A 15,786-nucleotide genomic window follows, 5' to 3' on the forward strand; every position below is an offset into this window, starting at 1 on the left:
TCTACAGGCTGTACATGCACGGGAGTAAGTCCGTACATATCATCGCAGTCGCTCAGTAACTCATATCAACTTGGTGTCTTCCAGCTCCCGCAAACCGTTCATGCCCGAGATCCACTGGCATGTAAGCTCTCAAATCGACATGAACTCTTTCATAGATGCTGCTGTGTGCGTCGCACTTATGAATCTATCATCCCTAACTTGTGCTGACCGACGTCTTCACAGGTTCGAAGAACAGCAACTTGATGAGTCCTCAGTGCCGCGGGCCATGACGACGAGACAGCTTTCACACTTTTCCCCTCGTCTCGGGGTTCTCAACGATATTCCATTTGCTATCCAATTCGAGACTCGTGTATTGATTTTCCGGCGCTTCGTAGAAAACGATAAGTGGAACTGCAATAGGGACACAAGTGGGCGGATCGATGTATCCATTCGAAGAGTCCATATCGGGCAAGATGGATATGACAGACTGGCCGAAGTAGATCTAAGGGTCCCGATCGCCATAACATTTATCGATCAGTTTGGAGTGCGTATAAAGCATAAAATTATTCAATGTACAGATGCATACCGATGGGAGTGACCATTCGTTATGGCCGGAATTGACGGCGGTGGTGTGTTCAAGGAGTTTTTTACTTCCTTGTGCAAGGAAGTATTTGACACAGACCGCGGACTATGGCTGGCGAATAAGAGGAATGAGATTTGCCCTAATCCCCACTCGTACGCCACAGAACGTAGGTTGTCCGCAGATTTGTGCTTTGATACTCACACTCACGTTCATATCCGATGTAGCGCACAATTTGAACTGGTATCGCTTCATCGGACGAATTCTGGGCAAGGCACTTTATAAGGGCATCCTAGTCGAGGTCGCATTCGCAGGGTTTTTCCTGGCCAAGGTAATCGCCGTGTATTTGATAACAAGCTGCCACGTTATTGATTATCGATAAAGTGGCTAGACAAACAAAGCTTTCTGGATGACCTTGCTTCTCTCGATCCTGATTTGTACCAGGGTCTGATATTCCTCAGGAACTACACCGGAGATGTGGAAGCCCTCGCATTGAACTTCACAGTTGCGATCGAAGGTTAGTCATATGTGCTCGAATTATGGTTTTTCTGATGCGGGATGTCGCCAGAGTTTGGAGTTGCCAAAGCTGTGGACCTCATACCAGACGGCAGCAATGTTCCGGTCACCCGGGAGAACCGACTGCAATACATCTACCTCACTTCTCACTACAAGCTGAGCAAGCAGATCAAGCTCCAGAGCGAGGCGTTCTTTGAGGGTCTTTCTGATATGATAGACCCCAAATGGTTTCGGTATGTTAGGTTCAAATTAACTCTGCCCTGGATTGTTGATGTAGTTCCTTCTAGAATGTTCAATCAGCAGGAACTTCAGATATTGCTAGGTGTCGTGAACGCACCTGTGGATGTGCAGGACTTGAGAGCACATACCCAATACGGGGGCTTGTATGATAATAACGAACCCACCATACAGACTTTTTGGAAGGTCAGTATCTTCAAGGACTGCGATTGCATTATTGATATCAATCTTCATCTGCAGGTTTTGGAGGATTTCGATCAGGAACAACGACGGCTATTCCTGAGATTTGTGACAAACTGTAGTCGACCGCCATTTCTGTGAGTTCATGGCCTCCGCTATTTCCCCTTGATACTTGTTTTTGCAGGCGCTCATTATTTTCCAGAGGCTTCAAGTAGCTAAACCCCCTCTTTGCCATACGCGACGCAGGGAGTGATGAGGACCGATTACCAACTTCAAGCACCTGCGTAAATCTTTTAAAGGTGAAATAACTTTGTACTGACATTTATAGCGTGACTGACTGGTTACGAATCAGCTGCCCGGATATATCAGCGAAAAAAAGCTTCATGACAAGCTCCTGAAGGCAATCTCCTCTGGTGCTGGTTTCGATCTCTCATAGTACCCTTCTACAATCACCGATTTCACCCACTGCATTGTTGTCGCTGTACCACGGATATATCTAACATATGTATGTACGAAACGTTTGGTTCCGCGGAACCAAAACGCGTGACTCTCCTGTCTGCGCTCCACTTGAGCTCCACCTGATCTGCCTTTTGTGCATCTCTCTCCTGTCTGTGCTCCACCTGAGCATCACATGCCTGCCTTTTGTGCGTCTCTCTCCTGTCTGTGCTCCACCTGAGCGTCACATGCCCTCCCGTTTATTTCAACGCTCGACGTCGATATCACATGTCGTTAGCATCGGTTTCACCTCTCCTGTCTCTCCTTCGCGATATATTCCGTTCACTGCCATCTTTTCTTCAGCATTGACTACCATGGCATCCGCATGCACTTATCACGGCATCATTGGCATTCAAAACGCTGCTCGCTATATTCTCGATCGATATGTGATGGTATTCAATCACGACAGCACTGCATGTTCTTCGTCGAAGGTCGGCCAGGTAGGGGAAAAACATTCATGGTCAATGCATTGTCGTCGACACTGCGCGCTGAGGGTCATATCATACTCATCGTCGGAAGCAGTGCACTTTGTGCGACTGCATATAAACGCGGACGTTCTGCTCATTACTTGTTCGGAATTCCCGTCACGGAGGACAACGTCGACCTACATTCCACCATACATCCCTTTTCAGCACGAGCAGATCTCATTCGCAATGCAAGTGCAATCATTTGGGACGAATTGCCAATGGCAAATAAAGCCGCATGGGAATGCGTCGACGACCTGTGCCGTCGAATCATGAATGTATACGACAAACCTTTCGGTGGTATCCCGATCATCGGCTTGGGAGACTTTCGTCAAGTGGCACCCGTCGTCAGTGGAGCAGGGGAGGTTGCATCCCTAGCAGCATCCGTCAAATCGTCTCCTCTATGGAAATTCATGCGCGTTTTCACACTCACCACTCCCATTCGAAGCATCGGCGACCCGTGTTATACTAACTTCGTCGATACCTTGGGGGAAGACTGTTCAGGTGCCCGTCAATCTCTCGATCTCATTCCCAAACTTCACGGCATCAACGACGCCATCGACTTTCTCTTCCCTCCTCACATTCTCGACGATCCCGCATCTTGCATCCAGCGCGCGTTCCTTTCTCCGCTAAACATCTTCGTCGACGAATTCAATGACATTATGTTGGAAGCTTTACCCGGAGATTTTGGTGAGCATTGATCACTGCCAACCGCAACGAACCAACTCAGGGAGAACACAGAATCTTACTTCAGCTCCGACTGTCTCAAAGAAGCTGAGCAAGCTCCTCCAGATGCTCCAGAACAAACTCTGGACTATCTCGCCATGTTGACTCATCCAAACACGCCACCTCATCGATTGGATCTTAAAGTCAACGCCGTATGTGCAATACAGCGCAACATGTCCGTCGAAAATGGACTTGTGCGTAACGCACGTGTGCGCATCACTGCACTTCATCGAAGATTTGTAGAGGTACAGATTCCTAACACTGGCGAGATATATTGCGTGCCTCGGATCACATTTGCTTTCAATCCACCACGCTCAAGCTGGACAGTCAATCGAAAGCAGTTTCCACTGCGACCGGCATATGCAACGACTTTTAACGGTTGTCAAGGGCTGACGTTGGAAAAAGGAGTGCTCGACTTGCGCACGGATTCGTTCGCGCATGGTCAACTATACACCGCCGTATCGAGAGTGCGTTGTCGAAGAGACATTCGCGCACTATTCGGAGAAGAGAACGAGGAAAAGGCGACAGCGAATGTGGTTTATAAACATCTATTATTGTAATCATTCGAGTCATCTGTTAAAATAAGACTGCTAAGGGACGTCCGAAGGCGTAAGGAACGAATATTCTTCCAAGTCATATTTTTGCTCGTATGGCTCAACAATAATGGCCCGTTCACTTGTTCCTGATGCAAGAAACAAGTGCCACAACAAACTACCAATTTTTGCATATCATTTCCATCGTTACATGTAGGGCGCCATCGCGGTCCACATGAACGGGATTCCTGCCGCAACACAGTCAGTTAAATTCGACAAAGAAGGAGTCACAATATATGTCGTTAATACGATTGCTCCAAGCACATCATATAACATGGAGCGACTCGGAGCTAAGGAACCTAAAGACTTACTCGTGCATCACCCAATCGCCCAAAGACCACTGAAGGCAGTTGGCAGCCTTGCCAGCTACCCCGCTATATATCATATCGTAATAAGGTCTGTGCAGCCGGCACGGGGACAAATAATAGCCCACAGGAATCGTAAATCCATCAGTACCTTTGAATGAGTCAGAGCAGATAAAGTACAAACTTACACATCTGGCACAACCGTCTCGACGAACTTAGTGTCTGTTAGGTGCAAGGATTTGCGGCCGGGTTCTCCATCGTCTTCTATCCGAAAAGAAGCTTTTGGGCAAGCTGGAAGGCTGGGCGGAGCAAGGCCAAACTTGATGCGCCACTTCCACTGACTGTCCATAACAAAGCGGAACCACCATATACGTCCTGCAGGTCGTAGTGTTATTATATCAGCATGGCGAAAACCTCAAGAGGCCTGCGTCACATACCGCCTGCAACAAATTCATAATTTAACTTGTGCGTAATGCGCAGGCGTTTCTGGAACATCCTGATGCGGACAGAAGCGGCGAACTGGTAGTCGTTTCACTCTCGGGTAGGCCGCCATCACCGATAACTTACCATCAATATTTGCCAATTTCAGCTGCGTAAACGACGCATGGTCGCTAGCTAATATGCATGCGAGACGTAATTCGGAAGAGCATGCAGGCGAACATTCGGAAATGAATGCAGCAAAGGCCGACAAGACCTCTCGCTTGTACAGCTGTATGATATGGATTTTACAATTTCCATTGGATTACTATGAGATTATTTTTCTTCCTCCAAGGGCAGCATAGATACCGTTTTCTCCTTTGTCACCAAGCCTTTCCTCCTTGAAGTAGTTCGATATAAGGAAGGCGACGTCTGTCAAATGTGTCAGCTGAAACTAATTCTTTCCTTAAATTTGGCTCTCCATACCTATTGATTGCTCGAAATTGAGTTGGGGGTCACAGAATGACTTCGTTAAGATTGAGGGTAAGAAGAGCAATTGAATACGAACGTAGTCTGGCACACATGATATCTGAGCCCCAGTTGTTCTTCGCTGAGCTCCATGCTTCCGCCAAGACACTCTGTCACGCTGAAGCCTTCGTCATTAAGCTCGCCTGTGAACTCAAGACTAACTCCACCAAGCCGAGAACCACATGCAGCATGGATACGGATGCAGGAAGTCAGCTCACTTATGACAGTTCCAAAGTTGCGTATTTTGAAGCCGCTGCTGGAAGTAAGCGTGCTCAGAATGGCTCAGTCCGCGTTCCACAACATCAAGGATATAAACGTACTTTCCATGCATGGGATCACACACCCATGCGACCGGGTGTTGAGAGCACTTAACGGCTTCGATGTGGCCAGCGAGGTGGTCCCCGATCTTGACAGCTTAATCAAAGGTTGTTTGAGACAGTTGGGAATGAACAACGCACTTTTCCTGCTCCATATCTTGTGATGAGTGTCACGCGACCACTTTCTTTGTTTGGATTTACGACTATGAAGACGCATGTGATAAGTGCGTTCTGCGAGACGTACGCCATGAATTAAACATACTTTGTAGGAGCCTGATTAGTTCCTCGTTTTGTAATGAAGGTCCGACCTTGATGCCGATGGGATTGCGGATACCTCGGAAATATTCAATATGGGCGCCATCCAGTTGTCGCATACGGTCGCCAACCCATAGAAAGTGGGCGGAAGTATTGTAGAAACCCCTTTCCTTCAGAGACGATCCTGACCCAGTGATATCGACTTCCCGTGACATTGCTTGTTCCCAGTCCAACTTTAAACCTTCATGGCTGCAATTTCCGATACCATTAACTTGATCCACTACACTATACCATGCCATCAGGGAGCTGACCTTGTATAAAAGTCAACCTCGCCTAGAACACCTCGACCACCACCCCGGTCGAAGGGATACACTTTCCCTACCTAAGTCAGCGCCTATCGTGTGGCTGAAGTCAAGCGCGTCAGAAAGACCTCGGGTGATTATTTCAAACTCGCTCCTGCGGTGGAGACGATATCCGAGATCAGGCGTGCAAGAGCATGTGCGAAGATATACTGACCGTAATGCTGGCGAACGGACATGTGAGAGGAACCAGTCCCACGGGTGATGAAGCGAATCCGGATGTGAGGAGGCCACGAACGTAATTGAGGGTAGCGGTGGAATGAAAGTAGGCACTAATATGGGGGAGGATGTTCGTGTCGATTATGATGAGGTAGTCAAGCACAAACCTGAGGAGCCTTTCAGGATCCGGGGTTCGATCATTGGGATCAAGCCTGATAAAAGTTTAGTTTTCAATCAAGATAGGTTCTCTTGTTGTACCCATTGACGTTGTCACCACTGTAATAGGAATTGGAATCAGATGGTGTCCGACTTATGCTTGTTACTAAATTTGTATACCATTCAACGTAGTGCTTTTCTCAGTCATGTGACAGCTGTTCAAACGTGCCAGCGATGTCAGAAAACGAAACTCAGAGCATCAAATCGAAACGCTCAGAACACTGTCAGAAAGCCTGGGTGCGATACAATTTCTCTAACAACCGTTCCTCTGGCTACAACCAGGCTGTCCTCAGGGTAGAAATCGGAGTGGTAGAGGTCGAGAATGAATCCATCCGCACTCCAGCCTGAGCTCGAAGCAATGGCAATGAAAACCGATAAGCTCGATCTTCTGCGAACCGATCCAATTCATAAGGGTCGGGAGATCTGCCAGTGGCTTGGGAGCTGAGCTCCCAATCCGAAACCACTTGCTAAGCGCAAAGGCAATCGCATGATCGTGAGAGAACGTACAAATTGTGTCTCAGCTTTCTGCCCACTTCCAAGAACGAAACACGCGTCGTCATTACTGAACAGATTATCAGAATCGAGTAGTAGTAGATCAGTTTAAGGAGCATACCTTCGACTGGCAAGTGAACAGAGTCAAGCCCAAGAATACACCGAGCGTGATCAGTCTGACGGATTGCTCAGCCCTGAGTGGAACGAAGAGATCGATCGGGATATACAGTGCTTGCAGAACGATGATGTTATCAAAAAACGCAGTTGCGATACTGAGCATGAATACTTTCATTACCGTGAAGGTGGCCAGGATTCAGCAGCACTTACCAGGTTACATAACGGGATGCTATGACGCTTCCAGTACAGCTTCGAGGTTGAATAAGGTACCAAAAAGGGGGACATAGAATAACCAGGTGGTGAGAAGCATCACAAGTAAATCAGAAACATAAACTGTGGAACACGCACCCCCACTCGGGATCAGTCGACCGGTAATCGAGCTCTTCTTCATCTCGATGACTCCCAGTAGTACGCTCCGTGTAATATCTGAAAATCTCTGCCACTTCCTCCATCCGGCCCATATCCAAACTCACAGTAAAATTCATCCATACGGTACTATCGGGCGAACAGATGAATCCACCATGCTCATCCAAAGACGCAGGAAGGCCTAGGTGTACTTCGAGGAACGCCTGGTCACAGCCAGATACAATGTACACAATATTGTTCGGGTCAGATGTAAGTCTCGCGAGCACTGTGAGTGCATCAGGGGAAGGAAGCGCCATCAACGGCATCTTGACGATCAGCATGAGCGTGCCCTATCCACCAAATGTCAACGTCCAGCACCATATCCCTCGCCCACCACTCATGTAGTAATCGAACAAGAAGAAATGCTTCCCGGCGTTATCGTATAGCTCCTTGATCTTGTCTTTGGGGATGTATGGGGTCTGACGCATGGTGTTTTATCTGTTGATATGAGAGAGCAGCATCTTGGCAAGGAATGCAGCTCACGTGTGGGATGTGTGAGTTGTTATGACCTTGTGTAACACCGCGTGCCTTGACGCTTTCTCCTGCTCCGACATCACCAGCCCGCGGTTCATCGCAGCCGTTACATCCTACCCGCCACACAGCCGCCAAACGCAGAAGCCCTGAATGAGTAGATATTACGCACCCCGAGATCTCAATGGTTCAACTGGAATGCATCAGCCATATGCTGGCTGATCCCCATAAACTCGCTCAAAACGAGCGGAGAGCACTTCATGCGCCCTTGTGCGATCACGAACTCCATCGAGGTCGTGTTCATTCCATCCCTGAGGGGCATAATCACTCCGAGGTCTGCGGCGCTCAGTAGCATGTAGAATCCGTCCTTTCTGAGAGTTTGGTGGCTGTTGGGAGTAGCGTTACAGGGGTTAGGTGTGGTATACAAAATGATAAAATATGCACGCACTACGAGGTCGCCGGGTTGGGCGATGCTGGCGAGGCGGATTGCGAATGCTAGGTTGGCCTTTTGTGCGTGGTGTTTGATGTGGGGGTTAGATCAGATGGTCGGTTGGATGTGAGCATTGGATAGGATGATTGGATGTGCGAGTGTTAGATGTGCGTGTGTGATGATTAGATGTGTGAGCATGACAATTAAATGCACGGTAGATGAGTAGATGCAAGGAAAAATGATCAGATGCGAAAAATCTAAAACAAACGAACGCACCTGCTCGTAATACTCATAATTAGTGTCAGCACTTGCATGTTCTGTCGCTACGTCGTGCCAGAGGAGGTAACGGAAGAGAGGCCATAGAGCTGTGCGAGCGTCGGCGTCGTGTTGACTGTGTGTCAACAGTTAACGTTTGAAAGGAATGATGTTTGGAAGGAGGAATGTCATTTGAAAGGAGGCATCCCCGGGTCGGGATTATAAAGAAGCGAAAATCTGGTTGGGAAGTCGAAGGAGAAAATCAAGGGATCGATTGGTCGAGATGAGTGAATATCAAACAAGATCGGAACAGATCAAAGTGTAATCAAATAAGAATAAGAATAAGAAAAAGAACGAGTAGATAGAAGCGTAAAATTATGTGAGAAAGACGCAATTGGAACAAGGAAGGAGGACCGAGTATCCAGGTGATGGAAAGAGAAACGAGGACCAAAAAAGAGGGCAAGGAAGGATCGGAAATGAAGGAAGGAGATAAGCGTCAGAGCCAAACAAGTAATTGGTAATGAGAAGCGAGTGAGAAGGGCTAAAAGTAGACGATGGACGTAGCTCAAGAAGAGGTGTGCCGGAGCTGCGAATGTTGAAGAAGATGGTGCTATGTTGAGCGCAGCCTGAGAGCACATCAGATTTGTACGATTTATGTTATTTAGCAGGAGTGTAAACCTGCCAATTCTGGCCTGCGAATTTAGCCAAAGCTTGCTCCAGCATTTTCTCCCTAATCTTCACCCTAAGGGTCTATGACAATGTACCGTCTTGAATGAATAATAGGCATGCACGTATGTGCTCACCTGTCCAGCTCTGCCATGCACCTTTCATTCTGTCTCTGAGTTCCCTGCAGAATCAGATCAAGATTTTTATGTTCTTTCTCCAGCTCTTGGATCTTTTCGATGGGTGGCCTCAAAGCCAGTTGTTGTAACCTGTTGTGGCGTTGATATCGTTGATTGAAGCTTGAATAAGTCCAACTCAGCTCATTTTCGCTGCATAGATCGTCGCTCATGACTAATTAAGCTCACCTTATCATTCTCGCGATCTTTGTCTAGGAGCTGCCGTCGCAATACATCTTCGATAGCAGGTTCGTCCCCCTCACGAAGAATGCCAAGGTCATCCACAAGTAGTGCAAGAGGCGTTTTCCGTAGTTGCGCACACTCTGTACACGGCACATGTTCACTATCTGACTTCAGGTCGTTGTCCAATGAAAAACCCTTCTGAGAACGCGTGTTGAGGGAAAACTGGTCATGGCAAGGGGACCGTTGTACCCCTTGCCATGAGTCATGACGCAGCTGCCGCCCCCTTGTGTCACGTGACCGTCTTCGAACTTTCACTCAGCCTGAAATATCGGTGCTCTAGCTCGTCACTGCAAATGACACCCAATCCCTTGAGTACTGGATGTCGCCTTGCTCAACTACAATAACTCTCATGGATGTCCGTGGCGCATGTTGTGAGAATGTTGTCGGTTTCCTCTTGGTATTGCCGGCCAATCAACATCGATGGCGAACTCGTCCGAGTCCACTTTCCTGTCATGGCTACCACTGAGGTTGCTGCATTACAGCAGCACGGGATATAGTTTTTTTCTGTCAGGTATATAATCGCGGACGATGTCTCGATTGGCTCATGCATCTAAGTATCAGTGAGCACATGCCCAAGATTGCAGCGCACCGAGAAATCGAGGCGCAGTGAGACTTCCTATCTATCTGAGTTGTTAGCTATGGTCCCCTAACAACTAGACCTTCACGCAGAAGTTATATCCGCGCACCTGATGGCGCGCCGCCCTAGGGTGACTCACCCTCCCCTACTCAGAACATTAGCCATCAACTTTCTCCTGGGAGCCGTGAGTACCTCTACGTGATATCTCTTTCTATGGTCCTGATATGCAAACCCGAAGGGCATGCTCAAAGTCCTGTCCAACGCGGCAGGTATTATTTCGTTCCGAGCCGTAATGAAAAAGGAGATAGAAGTGTATGTACCATATCTCCATCGCGTCTTCCCCTAGAATCCCCTGACATGCAGAACACAGGAAAAAGATATGAGCGGTGAAGAAGCCATGGTGCTCGGTCATATCCAAGCTTCCGCAAACGAAGGTGAGTTCTGCGCCTCGAATCGGACACCGAACGTCAAGACTTATCTGATGTCGTGTAACGCACAGGAATCTGGACCAAACACTTAAAGACTAAAACCGAACTGCACCAAACCGTCATCGACAGGTGCCTCAAATCACTCGTTCAGAAGCAGCTCGTGAAGGCTATCAAAGCCGTCAAGGTATGTTTCACCTTTCAAATTTCTGGGCACCTTTTTTCATATACGGTTGCACTAGCACCCAACGCGCAAGATCTACATGCTCGCGCACCTAGAACCTTCAGTCGAACTTACAGGTGGGCCATGGTACACCGACAACGAACTTGACACGGAATTCATCAAGCTCCTCTCAACCGCATGTCTGCATTACATTCGTGACCGTGTACGTCCCTCTCCTTCTCCCTACAATTCAAACTTCAACATTATTTTCTGGCAGTCCTTCCCCCAAACAAAGCTCCAAAGCCTCCTCCCAAAACGAAAACAGACTCTACTCCATAAGCGCCGCACCCACCTACCCATCTGCTCAGCACATACAACATTTTCTAAGTAAAAGCAAGCTCACGGAGACGCAATTGGGCGTCGAACATGTCGAAATGCTTTTGAGAGTACTGGAGTTGGATGGGGAGATTGAGAAGGTTCGTCACTTGCTTCGCTTCATTCCACTTGTTATCTGATGGATTGATTGATTGGTTTATAGTTACCCGCATTCACAATGCCATGGGACGCTACAGTCGACTCCGACAATGCAACTTCTTCAGACTCGCACTCGGACTCAAGCTCGGACTCAGACTCGGACTCGGACTCGGACTCGGAATCAGACTCAGCTACTCGCAAGAAACGTAAACGCAGCTCGTCCGAAATCCAAATCCAAAACGCGAAAACGGCGTCGTACGGACAGTTCCAGTGACAGCGACGATGACGACGAGTCTGAAGAAGAGCATTTCTGCACCCTTACTGCAATTCCTGTCGAGATTTTTCACGGCCGTGTTTCCTGCATTGGACCTGCACATCGTGACTCAGCTGCAGTCTACTGCACGAAACTTCGTATGAGTGCCTTCTCAACATGACACCAGTACATATTACTTACTTCTTCCCACCATGGTCAACACTATCTATTCGAACGAGACCACGAACACGACCAAAAGTCTGGTATTTAACCAGTCTTCGGGTGCGGTTAGTGCAGACTCCGCTGTACATTTTAGCGCCAAAGGTCTATCCGCCCTCGCCCGGCGCCATGTTACATCATCCCCCAATCTCCTTGTTGCCCGCCACGTATCTGGTCATGCCCGCCACGTTCTCCCAGGCACCTTCACGCATGACCTGCGGGAGATACAGTGATGAGGGGCGCCCTTGTGGCAAGCAGTATAATTATGGGCATGATGCCCGGCGAGCAATTGGACCATAAAATGCACAGTAAGTGGTGTCTACGTCTTGTTTGCCTTATCGTTTCTAGATGAAATGAGGCATCTGCTGACTTCTGACAAGGACAAATGTGCAACAGGGTACTTTATCTGTCTAAACTGACATCGAACCACAGTATTACCACTTCATCCGCTGCTCCGGATCTCACGTATTGCTTGCAGACATTGCCACGTACTCAATTCTCCGCACGAGGTGACAAGCACTCTGTGCTGGCCACGAGTTTCTAGCAAGCCACGCCTGGCAAGAGCATCATTCGAACATCTATTTCTCGCCCGACATCTTGTCGGTAGTACGACAATGTTTCTATGGGTTTCAAACAATATGGTGTCGAGTGCTGGCTTGACTGCCCTCTGTCACCACAATAGGATGTCCCAATACTATTGGACCAGGCGAAGAGGAATGTACTGGGTTGGACACAGAGGAGTGGTGGATGGCAGTGAGGTCAGGAGGGCAGCTAGGCTACTGGGCGGGGTGGTGGGTTGCAGCGGGTCGTGTTTATTGTGTCTCGTTCGGCATCGATGTATATCCATCTGTAGCCCTATTTTTTCCTGATGTATATTACCTGAACTTGCAATCCATATATTGTCCTCGCAAATTTGAGATACGTGTTGATTGTGTATCAATGATTGACACGTAAAGTACATGCTAATGATCACTCTTGCAAAGACGTCTATCACAGACGTGATTGAGGACTTCTCCATGACGACTCCGAGTCACTGCAAGGCTGGTCTGCATTGATACACAGCTCATCAGCAATGATCATCGCAGCCTTCTCTCCAATGAGAAGCGCTGTCGAATATGTGTTCTAGAGAGACGGTTAGACTGCACATCAATAGTCCCTGACCAGTACCCACTGTGCCAACATTTTTCGGCGCAATAGACATGTCCGCAACTTTAATGTTTGTCACGCCATACACGTTTAACCTAGCGTCAACGACCCCTTGATCTGCCCTCGGCTTCATGGCGCAAGTTCCGAGCTACACACGCAAGGTTCAGGTACCTCATGTGAAAGCATGAACGTTTCAGCTGTACATACCGAATGCCCTGTCGTTTGCACTGAGTATAAATTCAGTATTTTAACACTAGTAACGATAGGGATACGACATACCGCGGTCACGATGGAATCGATCGATCGCCTCGTCATCTTCTGCTGTGTAGATCAAGTCAGGCGCATTCAAATCCACCGGCCCGGATGTTTCTCCGCAGACTGCAGCGCTCCCCTCTTGGAAACAAGGATGGCTGGCGAGGGGTTCACCACAGTATGAAGGCATGCGTCGGCAGATTTCGCGCATCTTTTTGTACCCAAAGTTAAGAGGTATGATATCGGATGGACTGTGAATTATCGTAGTCACATCGGTGGGATGAAACTGCCGACTCACTCATCCAGGTAGCCTGCATTGAAGTCGATTCCTTCCTGGCCGTTCTTGTCCAATTTGATATGAACGCTGCCGGCAGATGTAGGGTACAGCTATTTGAAAGTTCAGAACAAGATCGCGGGGGTAGCAGATGGGGGGTATTACTGTACAATAAAAAGCAGCCAAGTAATTGCGAGGAGGAAGGATACTCAAGGGTAACTCAGCGTATCTGGTTATCGTGAGCATTCGTACGTCAAAGCAAATTAATGTGCACACACCCCTCAAAAAGGGAAAATATTGCAACAGCCTTGTCTGGGCGGTTTTGGAAGAACTCTTTCCATCGTGGTTGAAAGGCTGGGCCCATGGCTTTCAGCTCATCATTGTCAGGACGCCATTTGATTTTTACATCGCTGCCACTGAAATGCCAGTCAATACGTCACCGGCATCGAAGGTTTTGTACCAACTTTTGGGCAATAAGTGACTTGCCATTAAGTTTCCATTGTGCCAGGTTTTCTATAATGTTTGGGTGGTTAAAGGGGCTCGGAATATGGCAAGAACATGTTTACCCTGGACAACACTCTCCTTCCCACGCCAGAGGGGGTCCATAGTAACAGCTCCGTCACCAGCAAAGTATGGAACAAAGATGCCGTTGTGATCTAAGACTTAACCTTAGGTTAACATCATGAGATAAATGGTTGAACATGGACCTCGATAATTTTCTACGACGCCAGGTAGGTCCACCAGTTGCTCAATATCGCACCGCTTGAGAATCGCTTCGGCACCAATCCCAGACCTCTCGAGAATGGCCGGCGAACCGAACGCCCCAGCAGAGACAACAACAAGCTTTGATGCTCTCACGATGCTTGATGACTGACCCGCGTCTGGGCAAGATACTGGATCGCTCGACTCCTATGGCACGCTTATCTCTTTCATTCGAAACAGGCATCAGCAGTTGCAATCCAACTTGAATGTGCAATACTCACTGGAAGATCACGCGCTTCACTTGCTTGCCAACCCATATTTGCAAATTTGCATTGTGAGCTTGGTTGTAGACATAGTGGTGGGCCGCATCAGAACGCCTTCCAGTTGTCCCGTCAATGTACCTTCTCAACTATGAGCCCAATTCACAATAGATGACGAGTACAAGCTCACTTCGCCCATGGCTGAAATGGATCTTGTTAGCGGACTCCGCACACGGAAAAAGAAAATCAGTGGCGCACACTGTATGTGTTACATGTTTCTAAATCATCAGTGTCTTCCATATATTGCCTCTTGTGATACGTCATGCCAACACGGATGAACTCTTCGCTGGCACCTAGTTTGCATCCGCCAGAGGACACTTTGATAGGTCCACTGTACCCGTGGGTTGGGCGATCGGGTTTCACCTCATATGTCTCCAGCTAAGCAATGAATAGTTCAGCTTGAGAAATATGGAGATTATTCAATGAAGGACCTTCTTCATGAGGGGAATCAAGTTCTTAGATTCCCACCCGTCGGCTCCCCAGTCATCAAAATCTGAGGCAGGCGCACGAGTGTAAGCCATAGCTGACCAAGTCAACGTATCAGAGCCATGTTATTCAGTGCAAGAATACTACGAACTATTCACACTTGAGCCTCCACCAATGCAATGGGCGCACGGAACGATCGGAGCACGGCCGTTGAGACGTGGACTTGGATTTCCAACATTGAATGTCATGGTGGTACCCGTAGGCGCCCGAAGGCTTAGAAATCGGTAAGGCTGTGCATGCGCAGCTTGATTGAGCGTGTGTTGGCCCCCTTCGAGAATTAAGATACTAAGCGAGGGATCCCATGCAGCCAGACGGCCTGCGACAACACAAGCTGTGGTACCACCTGAACCGCGATACAGCGTTACGTCAAGAGAATCGCCACCATGTAAGATATATCACTCACCTCCAGCAAAAATGATATCGAATTCTGATATGATTGGATGAGACATCGAAGGGTGCTTCAAGCGGGAAACCAATCGTCAGCCTGAGTGCGTCCTGAAGTTTATATCCGGTCACTCACTGAAGCGAACGACAAAGACAGCGCTGACGTTCGAAAAGATAAGAGCGCTACTAGTGCGCTATTGTGATGCATTGTGCTCTCCCGCGTTCATACTAGGCCTACTCAGCTACTTCACTGCTACTCTTTCTTCTTCAATATCAACGCCTTCAGCATATCAAAACCATTCCCATCAGGCTGTAGATCAATGAACTCCCCTCCACCCATTGGAACCGTGCGCAACAACCCATGACCGGGAGTGATACGACGATGCGGACGCTTCGGTGGGGAGTCCGATTCGTTAGTGTGACGAGCTGGCCTCTGTCCGAACCACGAATAAGTACGAGTAAGTAAACGGACGTAAAGCAAAACATAACAGAGACATACGAATGCAACCATGATCGGAGGTATTGGTGAACGG

At 48.3% G+C, this 15,786-nt stretch overlaps 8 protein-coding genes across 8 annotated transcripts; 3 read left to right on the forward strand and 5 right to left on the reverse strand.

Moving 5' to 3' along the window:
* Positions 1-265: 265 nt before the first annotated feature.
* On the forward strand, positions 266-1,928 carry DFJ58DRAFT_718731 (uncharacterized protein; the record flags this gene model as incomplete). The annotated part of the gene is made up of 10 exons (XM_041384517.1): positions 266-384; positions 409-523; positions 620-728; positions 787-890; positions 944-1,076; positions 1,128-1,308; positions 1,363-1,498; positions 1,553-1,600; positions 1,708-1,791; positions 1,845-1,928. 10 exons carry the CDS (start codon positions 266-268, stop codon positions 1,926-1,928), a joined length of 1,113 nt encoding a protein of 370 aa, XP_041238137.1.
* A 384-nt stretch (positions 1,929-2,312) lies between these two features.
* Positions 2,313-2,561, forward strand: DFJ58DRAFT_668368 (uncharacterized protein; the record flags this gene model as incomplete). Its single annotated transcript, XM_041382694.1, has 1 exon — positions 2,313-2,561. A coding segment is annotated over one exon (249 nt), but the record flags the coding sequence as incomplete, so codon positions are not given.
* A 1,251-nt stretch (positions 2,562-3,812) lies between these two features.
* Positions 3,813-4,760, reverse strand: DFJ58DRAFT_125239 (uncharacterized protein). The gene is made up of 5 exons (XM_041378748.1): positions 4,643-4,760; positions 4,513-4,594; positions 4,264-4,450; positions 4,082-4,168; positions 3,813-3,958 (listed from the first exon to the last, which is right to left on the reverse strand). The coding sequence occupies exons 1-5, from the start codon at positions 4,643-4,645 to the stop codon at positions 3,889-3,891; spliced, it is 429 nt and encodes a 142-aa protein (XP_041238139.1). The 5' UTR covers positions 4,646-4,760; the 3' UTR covers positions 3,813-3,888.
* Positions 4,761-4,820: 60 nt separating this feature from the next.
* Positions 4,821-7,621, reverse strand: DFJ58DRAFT_749258 (DAHP synthetase; the record flags this gene model as incomplete). Its single annotated transcript, XM_041387643.1, has 9 exons — positions 4,821-4,924; positions 4,979-5,018; positions 5,075-5,273; positions 5,341-5,426; positions 5,479-5,540; positions 5,600-5,903; positions 6,109-6,322; positions 6,369-6,386; positions 7,284-7,621. 9 exons carry the CDS (start codon positions 7,619-7,621, stop codon positions 4,821-4,823), a joined length of 1,365 nt encoding a protein of 454 aa, XP_041238140.1.
* A 1,532-nt stretch (positions 7,622-9,153) lies between these two features.
* Positions 9,154-9,617, reverse strand: DFJ58DRAFT_668352 (uncharacterized protein; the record flags this gene model as incomplete). Its single annotated transcript, XM_041382691.1, has 3 exons — positions 9,154-9,238; positions 9,300-9,478; positions 9,525-9,617. Coding segments are annotated over 3 exons (357 nt in total), but the record flags the coding sequence as incomplete, so codon positions are not given.
* A 650-nt stretch (positions 9,618-10,267) lies between these two features.
* Positions 10,268-11,984, forward strand: DFJ58DRAFT_917174 (RNA polymerase Rpc34 subunit-domain-containing protein; the record flags this gene model as incomplete). Its single annotated transcript, XM_041395514.1, has 7 exons — positions 10,268-10,339; positions 10,394-10,467; positions 10,519-10,589; positions 10,655-10,767; positions 10,823-10,966; positions 11,112-11,219; positions 11,282-11,984. 7 exons carry the CDS (start codon positions 10,268-10,270, stop codon positions 11,489-11,491), a joined length of 792 nt encoding a protein of 263 aa, XP_041238142.1. The 3' UTR covers positions 11,492-11,984.
* A 695-nt stretch (positions 11,985-12,679) lies between these two features.
* Positions 12,680-15,318, reverse strand: DFJ58DRAFT_861153 (GMC oxidoreductase-domain-containing protein; the record flags this gene model as incomplete). Its single annotated transcript, XM_041394036.1, has 16 exons — positions 12,680-12,811; positions 12,861-12,983; positions 13,043-13,062; positions 13,115-13,338; positions 13,386-13,474; positions 13,527-13,590; positions 13,640-13,777; positions 13,826-13,874; positions 13,928-14,017; positions 14,069-14,270; positions 14,356-14,464; positions 14,514-14,524; positions 14,582-14,761; positions 14,815-14,906; positions 14,961-15,212; positions 15,273-15,318. 16 exons carry the CDS (start codon positions 15,316-15,318, stop codon positions 12,680-12,682), a joined length of 1,821 nt encoding a protein of 606 aa, XP_041238143.1.
* Positions 15,319-15,506: 188 nt separating this feature from the next.
* Positions 15,507-15,764, reverse strand: DFJ58DRAFT_733824 (uncharacterized protein; the record flags this gene model as incomplete). Its single annotated transcript, XM_041386355.1, has 2 exons — positions 15,507-15,686; positions 15,753-15,764. The coding sequence occupies 2 exons, from the start codon at positions 15,762-15,764 to the stop codon at positions 15,507-15,509; spliced, it is 192 nt and encodes a 63-aa protein (XP_041238144.1).
* Between the last annotated feature and the right edge of the window lie 22 nt (positions 15,765-15,786).

Source organism: Suillus subalutaceus (genome assembly GCF_016647625.1).
Source record: "Suillus subalutaceus strain FC151 chromosome Unknown DFJ58scaffold_158, whole genome shotgun sequence".
Taxonomy (NCBI): domain Eukaryota; kingdom Fungi; phylum Basidiomycota; class Agaricomycetes; order Boletales; family Suillaceae; genus Suillus; species Suillus subalutaceus.

Coding starts and splice junctions, on each gene's coding strand:
- DFJ58DRAFT_125239 (XM_041378748.1), bottom strand. Junction 4,451..4,512: donor TTATGAATTTGTTGCAGGCG/GTATGTGACGCA, acceptor TACGACCTGCAG/GACGTATATGGTGGTTCCGC. Junction 3,959..4,081: donor GGCGATTGGGTGATGCACGA/GTAAGTCTTTAG, acceptor GTGTTGCGGCAG/GAATCCCGTTCATGTGGACC.